At 38.2% G+C, this 18,633-nt stretch overlaps 1 protein-coding gene across 5 annotated transcripts in view; it reads right to left on the bottom strand.

Annotated features, from left to right (window-relative positions):
• The window catches only part of ATE1 (arginyltransferase 1), a 68,985-nt gene that overhangs the window by 14,476 nt on the left and 35,876 nt on the right, over window positions 1–18,633 (bottom strand). For all 5 annotated transcript variants that reach the window (XM_063163083.1, XM_063163081.1, XM_063163079.1 and 2 more), the window contains one exon: window positions 3,580–3,700. In XM_063163083.1, the coding sequence (XP_063019153.1) occupies window positions 3,580–3,700 (121 nt within the window). The remainder of the gene's footprint in view (window positions 1–3,579; window positions 3,701–18,633) is intronic.

Raw genomic sequence — 18,633 nt, 5'->3', positions numbered from 1 at the left:
GCCTTTATCCCACCCTTCTGCATCCATCATGGTTTGTGTTAACCATACCCTCTGCAGCAAAGAGTGTCTTGTCTCCAAGAACACATAAAGGCAGAGGAGCCTGTGTTATGCATTTGTTATGTGCAAAGTTTTTTTTTTTCTAATGTGCTGAAGAAAATACTTTCATTTTAATTAATGTATTCCATTCGGTGCCATTTTGATTTCACTCTATTATTAGACCTGCAGGAAGTTGAACAGATGTGTATTAGCTTAGCCAATTTATCAACTTCAGCAAACAAAATGGTTAAGACAGAACAAGCACTGAAGTCCTTTTGAAGTGCAGCTCTCAAAGCTCTGCTCACAGTGTTTCTGCAGACACAGGAAGGTGGGAAGCAGCTTCCACCACTGGGATTGCTGTGGGCCATGCCTAAAAATTTGGATAAAGCTTTTTCACCTGGGTAACAGCCCCGTGTTCACCCTGGCTTCACCAAGTACAGCCCACATTATGTGACACAGTCATGTAACTATGAAGGCTTCAAGACACCACTCTCAGAGTGAGATTGTATCTGCCCTCATCTGAAGTTGCTTTTTAAACATCTTGACAGTCCAGCACTGATGGGAAAAAAGATTTGAAGTTTCCCACTAATTTAATTACTATCCCAAAAGTAGATATTTTACTCCATGGAGATATTTTTTGCTCCCAGGAGCAACAAACTGAAAATCTCAACAGATATTAGAGAGAGAACATGACACTGAGTTAGTCTAGAAAATGGAAAGGACAAAAATATTGCCGGGATACCAAATAAATGATTTCTAGATCTTTCCACAGAGCTCTTATTTCATGGGCCCAGCTGGTAGGGAAGACACCAATGAGGTAAAACCCTGAGGAGCAGTTTTGGGAGGAACTCAATGGGTGTGGCAGGCAGACCATGGCCAGGAATATTTCAGCAAATGCTATCATGTGAATGACTTCTGCTCATCAGTTTGATTTGTTATCAAAGTCACTGACAGCAGAGCAAGCTTTTAATTAATTCTTCTTTCTTTAGCCTATCTCCATCTGCACTTTGGCTATTAAATGAAGTTCAGCACTATCTCAATTTCCAGATTGCATCAGTATCCAAACCCTCCATTAGTGCACCACCTTACCAACTACTCACTTAGTCCTAAATAAATGCCTGGCTACTGGTTATTAATATCAGAATCTTCATTAATCTCTCTCACTTATAAGATGATGTCAGGTCTTCTAAATTTTTCAAAGTGAATAGAACAAAAATGAAGAATCTGTTCCAAGGCATGAATTATACAAATTGATACTTTCTTATGCTTTAAAATAAAAAGCCACTTTTCATGAGTATCTTTTTATTTTTATTCCAGAAAAGTAAAAGCAGATCTTATTTAGGAAGGAGCTCTGCAATGTGTATGGATACTCAAAAATCCTTTTTATATTACAGAGGCTTGAAAGATCAAAACACGTAAGACACTCTACTGCATGTGCAATTGGTAAATTTATGATGTAAATTGTAATGATTTTTTTTTTAAAGGAGAGAAAACATATTCAAAAATTCATGAAAATGATGAACACATTAATTATGTCTCATACAAATTACTGTGAGACAACATTTCCCAACTTTTCTGCCATTACAGACAGCAAGAGAAGATGGCCATTGCCAGTGACACCTTCACTGCCCCAGGCAGCAATGAAAGTCACACCATTTCTCCCAGTTGTTTACTGGCTCTGGTTATTGCACTGGGTTTCAGGGCTGGAAGTCCCACTCCTGATAAACCATGGCCCACTTAACAAACACAATTACAGCCAGTGCCACAGAAAGCTGATTCAAGGGGAATAAAGCACACGACCATTTGTATTGCTCTTTCTAAAATTCACTGTAACTTCATTAAACTGGTATTAGTGACTGCTGGAGAGAGTAAAGAACGAGGATTTCACTGGTGAGAAATGGCTTCCTCTGAGCAGCAACCCAAACCCCCAAAGCCCACGAGCTCCCAGCAGGCCCAGAGCATCTCAACGTGCTGCTATGTTTTAATTTCCTTAAACCACAGGACACAAGTCCCAGCTCCAGCAGTGTCTGCAGTGAGATATTCTGGGCTGATAATGATGCAGGGCTTTGTTTCCTGTGGTTTCCAAACGCCTGCTATGCCACAGGGATTTCACACCATGCACAAGATGCTGCCCCTCTGCTAGCACAGGGTTATAAACACTTTCACAGGCACCAGTTCAGCACTCTCTCCTTTCTGAACACCAAAAGTGTCCCAAACACCACTGGCCTCCAAAATCATTCCCTTCTTCCACCTAATTTTGTAATTTTTTTTTTCCAATTTCCCCTCACCAATCTAACAATGATGGATTTATTAGAATCCAGCTATTGCAGTTATTATCATCATTATTATTATTATTATTATTACTATTATTATTATTATTATTAATGTTTCCATTGAGCAACCAAGTAACAGGCAGAGGTTGAGGAAAAGCAAGGAACTCAACAGCAATTCCAGAACTTCACAGTCCTGCTTAAGCATTCATTTCAAATTCCTTTAATTTATCTACATTCTGCCTTTTGAGCAGTTAACTGCCATGGGAATCCTACTAAACTACAGTAAAAAGTAAAAGGATCAAACGGTAAAAAAAAAAAGTAAAAAGAGTAAAAACATGTAAAAAAAAGGAAGTAGCTGCTGAAGAATGCTGAGACTCAGGTAAATCTGTGTTTGGTGTCTAGAAACAAACCACAGTGCTTTTAACCTGAATAATGCCACACATCTCTGAAAAATATCACAGCCACACTCAATTGTTACTCATAGGAGAAAGAAAACTTCAAAAAGAGGACATTCAACAAGTTGCAATTAATAACAGAAGGTAAGTTATTCTCTTTCCCCCAAGCACCACACCAAGCATGGTCTAACACAGCTCCCTTGGGGCCTGCCATTGGCCCAGAGATCAGTAACTAAAACAAATTAATGTATTTTTTCTCATTCGATTGCCTTGTTTTCCAGTGGCATCACTGTACTGTGCTCTGGTCAGCAACAATTTCAACCAGTCAGGGCTGGTAAATAATTAAGTACCTGTTTTACACAATGTGTAAAAACTATATCACATTACATCATGATGTTTAAGGTACTTCTGCTGTTTACTGTGTTCTTCATATCCACATTAATTAAACTGAATGTTTAATTGATTGTGAAACTAAATCTGCCACTCTGTTTCTTTACAAAAGCACCTTTAAGCCTCTCCAGTCTTTCCACTTCCCTGTATTGATCCCAATTTAATTCCTTTATGCATTCATGCAACAGGAATGTAAGTGAGGAACAATTATTTTATTGGTTTGTTCATGTCCAGAATAACAAATACAATTTGAAAATAATCTGAAAGGCAGCAATATGTGTTAATTTTGAACTACTTATAGCCTACAGGACAAAATATACTTAAAATGTGCATTGCTTAAAAGATAAATGTTTGCTGCAGGAGCTGTGAATTGCACACTTTTTATCCTTTACAGGTGAGATTCCCATGCTGTTTCAGCAGCAGATGATTCTGATTTATGAGAAGCAGACAGAAAAATCAGAGTTATTTCATTTTTGCAGCCTCACCTGCTTTTCCATCCTGGTTGAAGCGGGAGTACTTGGAGTGCTCGAGCAGGGGCAGGCATTGCTCAATGGGTGTCCACACGTAGGTCTCAGGGCACAGCAGGTCAGAGGGCCTGTACTGACCCTGCCAAGGGGGAAAAAATGGAAAAGAAGAAACCAAAAAGAGAGCAGTCATATCAGCTGCACGAGAACTTTGGCTACAACCCGATTTTCCAAAGAGCAAGAATAGTTTTTAACCTAATCTACAGCAAATGAGTGTTCAGTGAAATCGCAGGCTTTAGTCATTTCAGCACCATCTCAGGAGCACAAACTCAACCTTGGCACGTGATGAAAATGTAAAATTAACAAAACACACTTCCATGATATCCAAGATGAACTAGCAAAGTTTTGGCTTTGCTTACTGGAACTCTGTGTTTAAGTTATTCTCTGGAGCTCTGCTGAGCTGGGGCCAGCATTAAAAATCTCAGCACCTCCACAAGCAGCTCATCTCAAGTGTTGGTAATTCTAGCAAATAATGGAGACCAAAAAGAAAAAAAATCCAATAGAAAAACCCCACTGAACAGTAAGCAGGACTCTGTTTTTATTACATTAGTGATGGAGCATTTATTTCATTGCTGATTAAATAGTAACACTTTAATTCACAGAGCTTTTCCTGGATTAGCTTACAGGTAATGATTAGTGAAATTCGACTATTTTTTAGTTGATTTATTAAGAAGATATTCTTTACAGACATTCCCAGAAACTAAACAGCCTTAATTATTTTCCCTCCAGCTACACAGAAAATCACCACCTCAGCAATAATAACCTCCCCTAATCAGATCTTCATTTGATTTAAAATAAGATTATTCAGTGGCCTATAACTTAAGTCAAAATTCTATCTTTGAGGCATTACTCATGCAATCCAAACACTCTCAACATTCACAGCCATATGGTGGCAACAGAAAATTAATTTTTCACTTGTAAACTCATTACATATCTCAGCTTGAAAAACAGCCATACAGTAAAGAGAATGAAAAGGTTTAAATATATAAATTAAAAATTATAAGACTGGGCATTATCTGAAGTCATTCTGCAGTTGATGCTATTAAGAGTTCTTCATATCAATTACATTAAATGGATAATTAAGATTATAATCTTGAGATGATGTTGATTTAAAAGAAAGCCTTCCATGAAGCTGAGCAAGGTTTGGAAAGGGACAACACAAATTTCCTGTGGCTGCAGCCTGGGGGTGAAGACATTGCTTTAGGGACACTCCTAGGCAGGAACACCCAATTCTGGGGAATCAGAACCGCCAGAAATCCCCAGACCTTTTGATACTCTTACTGCTCAACTCTTCATGATGCTTAAATAAAAATTAACTTTTTAAAAATATTTCCCACCAACAGTAAACCGTTAAGTAGGAAATACAAGAATTATCTGTGATAAAAAGTCTTGCACTGTCTGTGCAAAAAAAGATAAAAATAACCAAGCTTCATGCAGAGCCATGTCAAATACCTGAGGTAGATATCTAAAAAGGTCTGTCTGACTGATTATCTCATTTGCAAAACATCCAGGACTGACTTGTAACTACTACTGTTGGTTTTGTTGGGGTAATTTTTAATTAAAGGCAAATTTTTATATTAAATTAAAACAATATTCCTCCAATTCCATTCAGAAACTTAAACCTCAAGGCCCAGAAAATCCTCTAAAGCCAGAGAATGGAAGTGACATTTTTAAATAAACCACTTTGAAATGTTATGCTCTCTAAACAGAAATAGTTGAAAGCTGTGTGAAGGTAGTGCTTAAAGAACTTTTAATCATCATTACCCAGATGAAACAGTTTAAGAACTTGGGGAAAAAATATGCCTTTTCAGTCATATTTTTAAAAAATTAGAACATAATTACTTGTTGATTTAAAGACATTTTCTCAACTGGCCAAGAAGGCAGAAATAGCCAAGGAACTGTCTTTCAGAGCTGTTGCTTGAACACAGAAAACACAAGTGGCAAATTAATCTTTCCTAGTAGCATGAATTTAACTCATGGCTCTAAGAAAAGACAGCCCAGGCACTCAGTTTCCCTTGAAGATCCTGCTCCCACATCTTCAAATTTATCACATTTGTGAATCCCACACATGAAAGTCACTGTGCAGCCCTGTTCCAAATTTCCCACTTCCTTCTGTAGTATTACAGAATTCTAAAATTAACTGCATTGCAGCATTACTGGTTTGGTTATAATTTTGAAAAACCCTTCTTTAGCACTGAGCAGCACAGTAACAGGAAAAATTGATTATCCAACCTATCATTGTCGATTCAATATTTATTTTGGGCATCAAAACACCATAATTTGCAAAGGGAATAAATAGTTTTGAGGTGACTTCCTTTAGATATTTTCTAACACTAAAATTTAGGAGCTTGTTAATGAAGTTCCCTGGATGCACCGGCGGCTGTGGGGATGACACATCAGTGACCCAGGACACGCAGTGGAACCAGAGGCAAAAGTGAAAGAAGCCCTTGGTTCTCTCTGATATCCTCCCTCCCCAGAAGTGTTTCCAAACACACCAGCAGAAGAAGAGAGCTCTCCTGTAAAGGTGTTTTATTTCCTCTGCTGCTCAAACCCACATCCCATGAGTCACCCCCAGAGGAAGGGGAGCCCAGGACGTGCCCAGGTGAGTTCCCAATGAACAGTGTTTGCTCTGTGTCTGTATTGAGGGAATTAAAAAGGGAACCCACAGGACTTCATTACATCAAATAAAATTATTTCTAAGGGCTTCTGCCTCCCCCCACCCTTTCCACAAGGGCTTACTCTCAATTTACTCTTTTACTAGGAGTATAAGGACTTACTCTCAATTTACTTACTTTCTTCAGAATACTTAAAACCTTGTATTTACTTATATTTAAAACCAATACATTTATTTATTTGAAAATAAACCACTTCACACAAATCCACTTCCTACCTTTTCCTCTCTCCCTTTATTCCTGGACTGCAAAACCACCCAAACCTGAGAACCCACACAGATTCTGCCTCATGTACATGAGCATCTGTACTTCAAGAAAAATGTTCCAATTTCATTACTCATTCTAAAATGATTACATCATCTAAATAATTTGCCTCTGAGCATACTATTCATATTCCTTCTTATTCTTAATATTGATTTGCAGCATACACCCAACATAAATCCAAAATAGAAAGGGGATCTCCTGAAAGGAAGTGCTGCAAAGGGATTTATCACACTAGAACTTAATCACATTTGCAAAACTGATTTTGAAAATCATTTCTCTTTGGCTTCAGATTAAATCAGCATCAATTTCAGAAGTGATTCTCTCTATGGTAAGAGTTCACAACTGAAAACATTTTGCTTTCTTTTATCTCATTATATACAAGCTCATTCACAGCAGAACTGTTTAAGTTGTCCAGACCATCTTGGGAATATTTAACTACAAGACTTTCAACAAGAAGTTTCCTCTTACAGACCATCCCCAAGCACTTGTCTCAGTTTCCAGTTTCTCCAACCCAATACTACCTGCAGATGAAATGAACTCTGTCAATACAAAACAACTGCACATATAATTTCTCTCTCTGCTTCTACATTTTGCCAAGAAATATCCAAGACACAAAATTAGCTTTTTTGAAATATTTTTGGAATTAAAATCCCCTGGTCTAGAGGAAGGTGATGGGAGTGGATGATCTCCAAGGTCCTTTTCAATCCAAACCATTCTGGGCTATCTCCATCAGACTGAAGGGAATTAAATTCTTTACAGCACTATGAGGTGAGGTATTCCATACCTTTAACCATCCTTGTTAACCCGTCCTTTCCCCAGTTTTGCTTTTTTTTTTCCTTTGAAAAAGGGCAAAGAGCCACAGGGGAAAACCTTTTAAATTGAATTGCTCAAGGAGCATAACAACCCAATGTATAACAAAGGTATAAATTAGATTAAAGGTACAAATTAGATTAAAGCCACAAAAAGATTAGGTAAATATACAAAAAGATAAATATCTAACTAATCTATCAAATGGTTTGGCTAAAAAGCAATTCTGAAAATTAGTATGGCTAAGAAATTCCTGAACACACAGTTCCTTCAAGTTAACTCATTCCAACATAAATGAGACTGGTTTTTAGTAAAAAATACCTGCAAGATGTTTTATTGTCACTAGTATTTGTAGCATTTTTCTTCCAATATAATATAGAGAACCTTCAAGGTGCTTTCCCTTATACAATTAGCCATGCTGCATTTTAATTGGAAGCTTCTGGAAATAAATTTTACAGAAAGACTGCCAAGCCTAAATTAATACTTCACACCATGATGGTTTTTGTTTTACAGTTTTCAAATTACAATCAGCCAGAACTTCTCTGAACTTTTGTTCCACAGGAAGGGCAAAGGTTTTAATGAGCCTTTAGTCTGGAGATTACTCCTTAAATATTTTGCAAAATCTGAGGGATTTGGTAAGCAGTTGAGATGAAAAACACCAGCAGAGTTTGTTTTTGTAGTCTAAGTAAAACTTAAAATGTAAAACTACCAAGAAAGACAACAGTCTCAAAAATGAAGGTCAAGCACCAGTAGCACTGAGAAAACAAAACAGGAAGGTTAAACTCACATTTAATTCTTTTACCAGGTACAGTTTACAGCTGTATTCTATTTTTCCACAATAAAGCTATTGATCTTTTATTAAAAGTGAATTAAGACTCCATTTCCAGCCAGCTGCCTAAGAAGAACTGCTCTGGCTACACAAACAAAGCAACCCCAAATGACCAACAGCAACCCTTTAGTGCTGCCCACCATGGGTTATGGAATTCAGCTTTTCCCTGAAAACCAAACCCCATGGCAGAGTGCTGCACAGCCCCCTGCTCCCTGATTTCCTTCCACAACCAGAAATGGAGTTTCTGGATGCCCAGGAGAGCCCTTGGCTGGTAACCTGACCTGCTGTGCTCTCCCAGCCTGGACAAAAGCTGCACATCCCAACCCCTCTGTGCTTCCAGCCTCTCTCACATGGCATCCAGCTGGGTGAGCCCCAAAAGACTTGAGAAAAACAACAAAATCCTCCCCCTTGCCCCAAAACTACCCCCACAAATTCACTCCTCATAATCACCGTTTTAAACATCTTTTTAAAACAAACAAAAACCCCATAAGCAATAGGCACAGAATGAGGCAAGCAGTTCTGTTTATCCAGGAGAGATGGCTGGAGACTTCACCTTTATCATCAAAAAGTATTCAGCCTACAAGAAAATCTACCCCAAAAAGGAGTTACATCATTGGGTAACTGAATTAACAAGTTGGATCTCACCAGGCTGCCTGAAACTGCAGGGCCAGCATCAAACAAGCAGATTTTGTCCAAGCTGCAAACTTTGAAATAATTATGGACTGCACATTTTTAGGATCCCAGAGCTGCATTCCTGAGAGCTTAGCCACCTTTCTGTTTCATTAAAGAATAATGTGTTGTAATCCCTAAAAGATGTTATGAATAATAGCCAGAATTTATTTTGCAGCTCACAGAACTCAAGTGCCAGTCCTTGCTCTTCAGAAAGATGTGTTCATTCTCATTTAGTTACATCATCACAAAATCTGTGTAATGGGAATTTTACCGGCAGCCAGGGAGCTGTAAGGTGCTTCCCAAAGCACCTCAAACATGGAAACTCCATGTTTGAACAAACACCCAACCTTCTCATACATTCTTTGGAATATAAAATTCCAATGTAAACCTCCAAATTCCTGTAAGTGAGATGCAAATAAAATTTGATGTTGTATTTCCAAAAGAAATATGGAATCACAGAATGGTTTGGGCTGGAAAGGACCTTTAAAGCCATCTACTTCAAATATTTATCTAGATCCATTAATTACATCATTATTACTTTTAATTGTCTTTCTATATGTTCCTCAGTGATGTTTAAACTGTCCAAAGCAAATCTGTAAATAATTTGCCAACTTGCACCTCTTTTTTATTTATTTCCCAAGTCCATGTAATGCATTAAGAGTAGTAACTGATGATAAACCCAAAGTGAAAATAATTCTGACATTTGTTTCTACATGTCAAACAAAATAACTTCCTACAATTATTGACTATATATTCATAGTTGGCTGTACTTCACAAAACATTTAAAAAATTAGCTTTTCAGAAGGTTTTCATAGTGTCCCCCAGGTAAACAGAATGTTTCAGGTAAGTGTAAAACAGATTAAGATAATGAGTGAAAGTCAAAAAGGCAGGAAGCCAAGTTTCACATTCAGTATCCTACAATTACCATGTAATTATTTGGCTATTAACTACTTACATGTTCTTAACCCACCACAAAAGTGGAATTAAATTAAGTTTATCTTAAATTTCATTGAGATTGAAGGTAAATCTCAGCACTCTATTTGCCTAAGGTGCTCTGCAAAGAAGTACTTTTAAAGAAATGCTCCCCCTTCCAACAAAACACCTTCAGAAACTTTTAGTGTTTCTTTGTTTTCCCAACATGAACTACTCCTGAGTTGTTTGGATTTTGCTATCTTCACAGCTTAGTGTACACTCCAAATAGCTGCTTTCCCCTTGTCCTTTCCTAGAAATTATCTGAAATATTGAACATTTTAAGCTTGTTTTTTATAGTGGGAAACAGCCAGCAGGTGTCTGAAAAGGCTCATGGGCTGCCAGAGAAAAAACTGCTTTCCGCTGAGGCAAAAAGGGAACACTTGGGAAAGGTTCTGATGTTTTTTTTCCTTTTTCCCCTTTAGTCTCCAAGTCTGTGAAGCTCTTCTTCCTCCTTTTTTATGCCAATATTATCTTTCCCTGCGCTCACTGAGGAGAACAGGTCAAGGGGGCTCCCAGCTACAACCTGCAGCACACCAATATTCAAACACTCCATCCACAGCATCCAAGGAGCCAACAAAGTGCTGCCTGAGATGAACCACAGCCATGCCCACACTCCAGCAGCTCTCCCCTCTAACACCAGTGGATTAATCAATGAGATAATTCTGGTCTCAAGCTGTAAAGTGAGCAGTAATTAGCGTGGTTGAGAGCTTTAGAGGGCTGCTGCATCATCTCTGCCTTATCAGCTTGGGATGCAACTGGCCAGAGCTGGAGATAAGACACAGCTCTGGGCATCCTCTCACAGCCACTTTCCAGCCCTGCTCTCTCCTCCAAGACTTCTTGCTAAGAGTTTGTCCTTTGTCATTGATAAAGAGCAGTAAAGTGAGAGTTTTGTCTTTGTTCTAAGCAACTAAAGCCACTCTCTTAAAAGTCACAGCATCAAAGCCACTGGGTCTGGAATAAATGTAGTGATAAGGCTTGCACTTAAGAGGAAAAAATTCTTTATGTTCAGGAATTACAACATAAAAATTTGATGACTGTATATATTTACATGAATACTTATGAAAATTTAATTTAAAGATTTGTAGTTGTCAATCTTTTATATTCCTGTTCTTTGCACTTAGGGATTTACTCAAACCTGTGGGTGTCCAGAGACAGTGACATTCCTTAACTCAGACACAGGACATTAAATATCTGTGCCTCCTCCCACTCCATTCCTCTTGCTCTCAGTAAGAAAGACGGATAGATATATTCACACAAATTTTACATTTGTGATTCTTAAGACTTCACTAGCAGTCACAATTCAGATTAAACCCATCAGGCTGAATTTGCCCTGGAGATGGTGTTTCACACTGCAGAGCCAACAGTACAAACATCACAAAATGGTCCCTTCAAGACCAATAAAGTGCATTATTTACCAAGGGTTCCTGACCTTTGATGGCAGCAACAGCAAATTTGTGGATTCTGGGTTGCCCTAGGATTACTGTTTATGCAAAGCTGAAATAATAATACCCAAATCACAGATAAGTTTGAAGACAACTCTTGAAAATGAGAAACAAAGATAAATACAAGTATGAAGCTTACATAAAGTTAGGGCCACTTTAAAAGCATATTTTCTAAATTATTGTACATCACCAAACTATGATAAGTCTATTTTGCACTATTTACATTTCCCAAAGTTCCTTTCTTTTTTCCCCGTTTTTATCTCCTAATCTGTGCTGTACACAATGCAATGGCATTTTATTAAAACAGACTATTGAAACAAAGTTGAGTTTTCAATGTTGTTGCATAAACTTTTCTTTTTTTGTGTACATCAAACACAAAAAAAGTTGCATACTTCTGGTACTTACAGAAAAATTCTACTGGATGGAATTCCAGAGACTGCCACCAGAATATTAAGAACATTAGAATATCAAGAATATTATTAAGAATGTGAAAATTTTCCATAACTTTAAATATTGCCATGTTATCTCTCTCATGCATTAATATTTAGTACCAGTGACACTAAACTGGCAGAACAGTAACATCCACATGAGACTGAGATTCCAAGGAATGTTTCTAATTCAAGGTGGATTTGTGCACATTTAGAGATTGAGATTCCCTATGAACTCCAAAGGTTCATAACATTTTACAGGAAAAAATGTGTGCTCAAAACATTTTACAGGAAAAATGACTTTGTGACTGTAAATAAAAGTCATAAATAAAATATATGAAAGCAGTTAACATTTACTGGAAATTGCAATCTAAAATTCACTTGGGAATAAGATAATTAACGACAGTACCACACAGACTGTTCTGGAGCTGGAAGTCAGAATCTGTCTTATCTGTAGAGAGGCTACTCAAGAATGCTAAAAAAAGCAGCACAGTTTGAGAAACTTCAGTGGAAAACAGTAATAAAGAAGAATTAAGCTTGTACATTTGAAGGCTATTAGCTTCCTTGAATTTTAGCCAACTTTTTCAACAACTTGATATTCTTAAAGAATATTACAGAAAAAATGTAATATTAATTGCCTTTTTACTACAAAAAAAAATCAAAGTGTTTGAGGGAATAAAAATCCTATGATTACTGAAATGGACCTTGTTTACTTTGAATCTGGAGCAGACATTCTTAAGGAGACCCTAGCATTAAACTTGGAAAGGGAGATTAAAAAGAACTATGACAAAAAGATAAAATCCAAGTGGGGGCCTCAAGAAGAATGCTTCATTAGAGACACACCAACTCTGTTGACTCAGGTCTATCTCAAAAGGAGTTTATTTTGGCAGCTGGAAGGAGCAAAAGAATAAAAAAAAACCCAAAAAAATAACCAGAAAAAGCAATGATTGCTTCAATCATGTGGATCCCATATCCTTCTCTTGAAGGGCTGCCATAAAGTGACAATATTCCTTGAGTTCATTAAATTAAATGTATGAAATTAAGTGTTAAAGTTTGTTTTCTTATATTTAATATAAGGTGAAATAATCACAGGAAAAATATGCACAACCTAATGTGTCATACCCATGCTTTACCCTTAAAGGCACAGAATTGTCACCCTGATATCAAATAGCTTTAAACATTCATTAATTCATTAAACATTCATCATTAATACCTCACTAGCTGGAGTCACATCTGCAAGAACAGCTTTCATCTGTAGTTTATGGACATTTGCCACAGGAAAACTAAATTAATTCCCTGTCAAAGTGGCTTCTGCTATGTAGTTATCAAAGTAAAAACACCACACGCCACGTTTACTTAATACAAAACATAAATAAACAAAATTAAATTTAGAGAATTTAAATGAAAGTGAGCATGTTTTAATTTTTTTTTTCTGTACAACTATGCATCAGGAAGCAGAAAATGAAAATTCAACAGAATTAGAATACCAGCATGATAGAAATGGGTGCGAGGGGTGCACAATCTTTTATTTTTGTTTGTAGAAACACTGGCTATGGTTATGAGGTGCCAAACAGCGAACCAAGGTAAATTAGTTTCTTATTCTTCTTTGAAAAATGACAAGAAATTATTTTGTGACATAAAACTCACTTCAACCCCAACCTGACTTTCCTCACCCTTTTAAGCAACAATTCTAAAGGACAATACAAGAGGAAAGCAGGTATATTCTATCTATTATAGAATATAGCTATATTATATCTGTTGTTATTATTATCAGCTCTATTATATCTATTATATCTACAATATCTATCTATTATTTTTCAGGTATCTATCAAGTCTCCATTTACTCAATTTACTCATGCACAACTCCTGCATTGCTTTTGCAATTTCATTCCCAGCTCCTGGATAAAACTGTCCAGGACTATGCACCAACAGGGCACATGGAAACCTGCTCTTCCTACCCAGTTTCTCTGCATTTTTGACCTTTTTGACTCTTCTCTGCCTTCATGTCTGCCTCCAGAGATGTTGTGTTCTGTGCTTACTTCCCAGCTCTTTTTCCCCAGCGTCCATCAGTGTGTCCAAGCTTTCCCCATCTTCCCCAGTGTCTCTCCAATGACTCTGCAGGGAGTTTTGCCTTGGAGCCCCAAACCTTCCAAAACTCAACCCTTTATCCCACTCAGAGCCCCTTTTCCAGCTCAGCCCTAGGGATCAGCTCTCCCACACCACTGGGACACCACTCCTGTCCTGGACTTCCCCAAAGTCCTGCTTCAGCCTCCAACAGGGCTTTAAAAGAACCCAGCCAAAAGAGAACTTGCCAAAAATCCATCCAGACTCTGAGGGCAAGCAAATCAGGCCTTCCCAAGGAAGTCTGGGTGAGGGTAGCTTTATACTGAATAAATAATTTCATGCTTCTCAAATGCCCAGCTACCGGCTCAGCCTGTGGAATATTTCAAGACATAATAAATAACAGACTAATTGACAGCTTTGCAAATTGTGAAACACTGATATTCACAAGTTGAAATATACTCCTAATTAAGAATTCAGATGCATGATGTTGGCTTTAGATTAAGATTTGCTATGTGGGGTTTTAAAACTTTACACAATTAGATCATGGTGAAAAACAAGGTCACTTTAAAATTTGTCAGTCTAGTTTTTTTTCATTTCTAGCTGTTTTCATACATCTAAGAACAAAAAATAATATTCTGAAGCCAGTAATTCAGAACAGTATGAGATTTTTAACTTCAAGGTTTTCTACCAATTCATGGTACACTAGACAAGTCTTTTTAAGCCCAGCAATGAAAAATTGAGTAAAAACCAAGTAATTTATCTTTAGTCATTCAACACTGAAATGCACACAGCCTGTCTCTGAAGAAACAACCTCAAAATCAGTGGCATATACAGGAAAATACATACTAACAGTAACTTTAGGATAGGAGAAAAAGAGCAAAATTGTAGGACAAAGGGAGACAACAGCACAGAAAAGTTCATTAGTGAAACTTTCACTTCTGCAGGATCCTGACTAAATAATATTGTGAAATTCATGGTAATATATCCCCAATGCACATACAAACATGTTATTCAGACTAAAAAGCTGAAGGAGGAAAATGGGCAATGATAAATCTGTCTTTCAGTGTCTACAATTTTTATTACAAGGATAGAGTAATGCATCTCTGCCAAAAAATCTAAACCCACTTGTCTCCCTTACATCTGCAGATTAAAAACTGAATAAATAAATACAGAGGCTCACTTTACCAGTGTTCCAAGCATGTGTTAGAACTTAAACCTTAACAGCAACCAAAGCAACAGCTATCTGCACAAAAGATCAATGAGTATCTGCAGAAAAATTCCAGACCATCAAAACACGTGCGCTTTAAAAGAAGTTTCTCCTATTGTCCCTAAAAATGTTTATTTTCATAGTAGGTTTTCATTCATGAAACAAGCACTCTAATTTTAGGTCCGTGTTGTTTGTGGAGGGTTTGTTAAACAAGCCTGCTTTGTTTGCTGGGAGAGGGGAATTTGTAAACAGAGCCTCTGTGTTCTCCCAGAGCCCCTCCTCAGCAGGAGAGCATCCCACCACCTTGGGACCATCCTGGCACGTGCAGCTCCAGCCACAGTGCTCAGCTGAAGCCATCCCTGCACCAGGTCAGAACAAAAACCCTGGGCTGCAACACCATGACAGTTCTGGCACCCCAGAAGGGATGGCTGGTGGTGTCCCAGCCTGGAAAATAGGGAGTGAAGTGGGGCCACATCCACCTCCAGCCCAACCAGCTGTGAGAGGCAACAGCCCCCAAAATCCACACTGCCACCACAGCCCCCACCAGCTGCCATCATCCTGCAGTCACAGAGCCAAGGAATGGCTTGGCTTGGAAGAGACCTCAGAGCTCAGCTCATGCCATCCCACCGCCATGGGCAGGAACACCTTCCACTATCCCAAAACCTTGTCCAACCTGGCCTGGAACACCCAGGGATGGGGCAGCCACAGCTTCTCTGGGCAATCCCACAGTAAAGAATTTCTTCCCAATATCCCATCTCTCCCTGCCATCTGTCAGTGGGAAGCCATTCCCCCTGGTGCTGTCACTCCAGCATCCCTGTCCCAAGTCCCACTTCAGCTCTCCTGGAGCCCCTTCAGGCACTGGAAGAGGCTCTGAGGTGTCCCCAGAGCCCTAGACATATTTGCTTCTTCTTCTCTTTCTCCTTCTCTTTCTCCTTCTTCTTCTCTTCTCTTTCTCCTTCTTCTTCTCTTCTCTTTCTCCTTCTTCTCTTCTCTTTCTCCTTCTTCTTCTCTTCTCTTTCCTCTTCTCTTCTCTCTTCTCTTTCCTCTTCTCTTCTCTCTTCTCTTTCCTCTCTTCTCTTCTCTTCTCTTCTCTTCTCTTCTCTTCTCTTCTCTTCTCTTCTCTTCTCTTCTCTTCTCTTCTCTTCTCTTCTCTTCTCTTCTCTTCTCTTCTCTTCTCTTCTCTTCTCTTCTCTTCTCTTCTCTTCTCTTCTCTTCTCTCTTCTCTCTTCTCTCTTCTCTCTTCTCTCTTCTCTCTTCTCCTCCAAACTGAAAACCAGGCTGTAGCTACATTAATTGTCAGAAAAAATACTGAACTGAGAGAGCTCCAGGGCTTCAATGCATTCGTTCCCTCTGAGATCATGCTAGATATAAGAAGCTGATGAAAGAATCCAAGAATAGGGACACTAAACAAATGGAGGGATAAGACACAAAACATGGCTAGATGGAGATGTACTGAATTTTTGTTAAGCTGTTTTGCAGGAAATAAAAACTGCCTGAGGACATAATACAGTAAAAATAATTGTATCCTTTCAACATGTTCTTTTTGACATGGACTTGTTTTCAAACCCCTCCTTTTGTTATTAAACTCTGTCTCCATAATTATAAACAAAACATAAAACTTGTAATCCTAGAATTCTTGTCAAGTAAGTTCATTTTTATCACACAAGCTGAACAAAATGAAATTATATGGGAGGTTTTGCAGCAGTCACTCCTTGTGCAGCTTTGCATCCATTAAGGTTGTGGCCCTGTAAAAGTGCCCAACACTTCTCTCAGCTGGGCAGAACACGTTCCCCATTATGCCTCCATCTGAATTACTGCCATTTAAGGTACACAAATGTCTCCTTGCATGTTTAGGAAAACAGACTGTTTAACATTATGTATCCCCCAAAGTCTTTGAGCTGAAACATCAACACTTCAGTTTTCTCTTAATTCCAGATGTTTGAAACCTTTGCTTTATAAACACCTGAAAACTTTGCTTTATAAACACCTTCACGTTAAAAAACAAGTTTGGAGGCAAATGGGCTGGAATTAGCAACTATACTATAGGCTGTGTAAGTCCTGATCATTCCAAAACTTGGTAATTCAAGGGTGTATTAAACATCCACCAATACAGGATTAGGGGAGTATTAAGTTAGAACTGTACTTACAGAGGTCCAGCACTTTTTTGCCATTCTACAGTTTACAATCCCTGCTTTTCAGAGTTAAAAATAACTCAGAATTGCCCAGGCAATCACCCTGCTTTATTTTAAAATCAATAAGCTGCACCCTGTACTCACGTGCATGCATATCTGGAAAGAAGAAAGCAGCTTCATGCACTTCCCTGCACTTTTAACACACTTCTAAAATAGACAGCAAAGTGCTATAAACACTCGTATGCTTAGCATACATTAGGCCAATATTTGTTGGCATAATATAAGTTTAAACGATTAAAACTTTAATCAGTTTGAGTCAAGAAAGTTGAATGGAGATCTGCACATCTAAAGGACAGCAGCCAAAAACGGTCCTAAATATTTCTGCCTCAAAACATACTGTAACATCTCTCCACCTTCCTCCCTTTTCCCTGAATGGAAGATAGTTAAAAGCAATGAACAAGCCACACAATGCCAACTGGTAAAGACTAAAATGGAAAGAACATAAGAAAAAAATCAGTGAATAAATCATGGATACACTGCCCATGCTATCACTAAGCACCCCTTGAGAACACTAGCCCTAATAGCTTAAATAAATAAATAGAATCAATAACCAGGGGAACAAAAAGCTCATCTTGTCTTCTGTCCATTCACAGAACAACAGTGCATTTGTGTTGGGACAAAGATGGATTTTGGGTGCTATGTACTTTTGCTCCACAGACCCATTCTTCTTCAATTAATGAACAATGGAGTAATTTTCACAGCCTTTTTTGTCATCCCATCTCAGTGTTATTTGTGAAAACGTTTTCATTCTGAACAAGGCAAGGGGAGGAAGCAAACCGTATCTGTTAAAAAGGATGATCTACTCCCCTGAAACCTTTCTAGTAAGAATCCCCAAATTATCCAACACATCTAACACAGCAAATAATTGCTCTGAACAGTTTCAGCCATTCCTTTCAGAACAGTTCTACTCTTCAGCTGAGAATAACTAGTAATAAATAAAGATTTTGGCAGTGGTTAATTCCCATAGGACAAGCAGAAACCTCGGGGCAGTGTCTGAAAACACCAAGGAGGACTTTGAGGTTGTTGATTTTTGTTTATTTGTTGGGTTTCTTTTTAATTTGCACTGGAAAAGGCAACAACTCGTCAAGCTCCCAGGTCTCCACAATAAGGCAACCTTTGAAAGCCTCTGGGAACTGATTTTATTAGAATGAGAAAAAACTTTAAAGAAGCTGTAACAAAAATATTTCACTTCTCCACTGACCCTCCTGCTTGGGCCCTGCTCTGTGCAGCCTCTTGGAGCCCTCAAGGATTTTTGGGGAAACTCAGAACCACCCAAGAGCCTGCTAAACCAACTCCACAAACTTCACAAACTTCAACTACTGTCTCTAATACCAATTAAAGAAAATGCAAGTTTGTTTTTAAATTATTTGCATCTAAGTAACAGTGGTGGCTACCACAGGATGACATGAAATAATCTGCTCCCCTACCAGGGATATGCTGGTGTTGTGAAAACACAATTAATTACC

This window comes from Melospiza melodia, chromosome 9, assembly GCF_035770615.1.
Source record: "Melospiza melodia melodia isolate bMelMel2 chromosome 9, bMelMel2.pri, whole genome shotgun sequence".
Classification (NCBI taxonomy): domain Eukaryota; kingdom Metazoa; phylum Chordata; class Aves; order Passeriformes; family Passerellidae; genus Melospiza; species Melospiza melodia.
The sequence above is the reverse complement of the archived record's forward strand: the minus strand, read 5'-3'. Positions and strand labels throughout refer to the sequence as shown.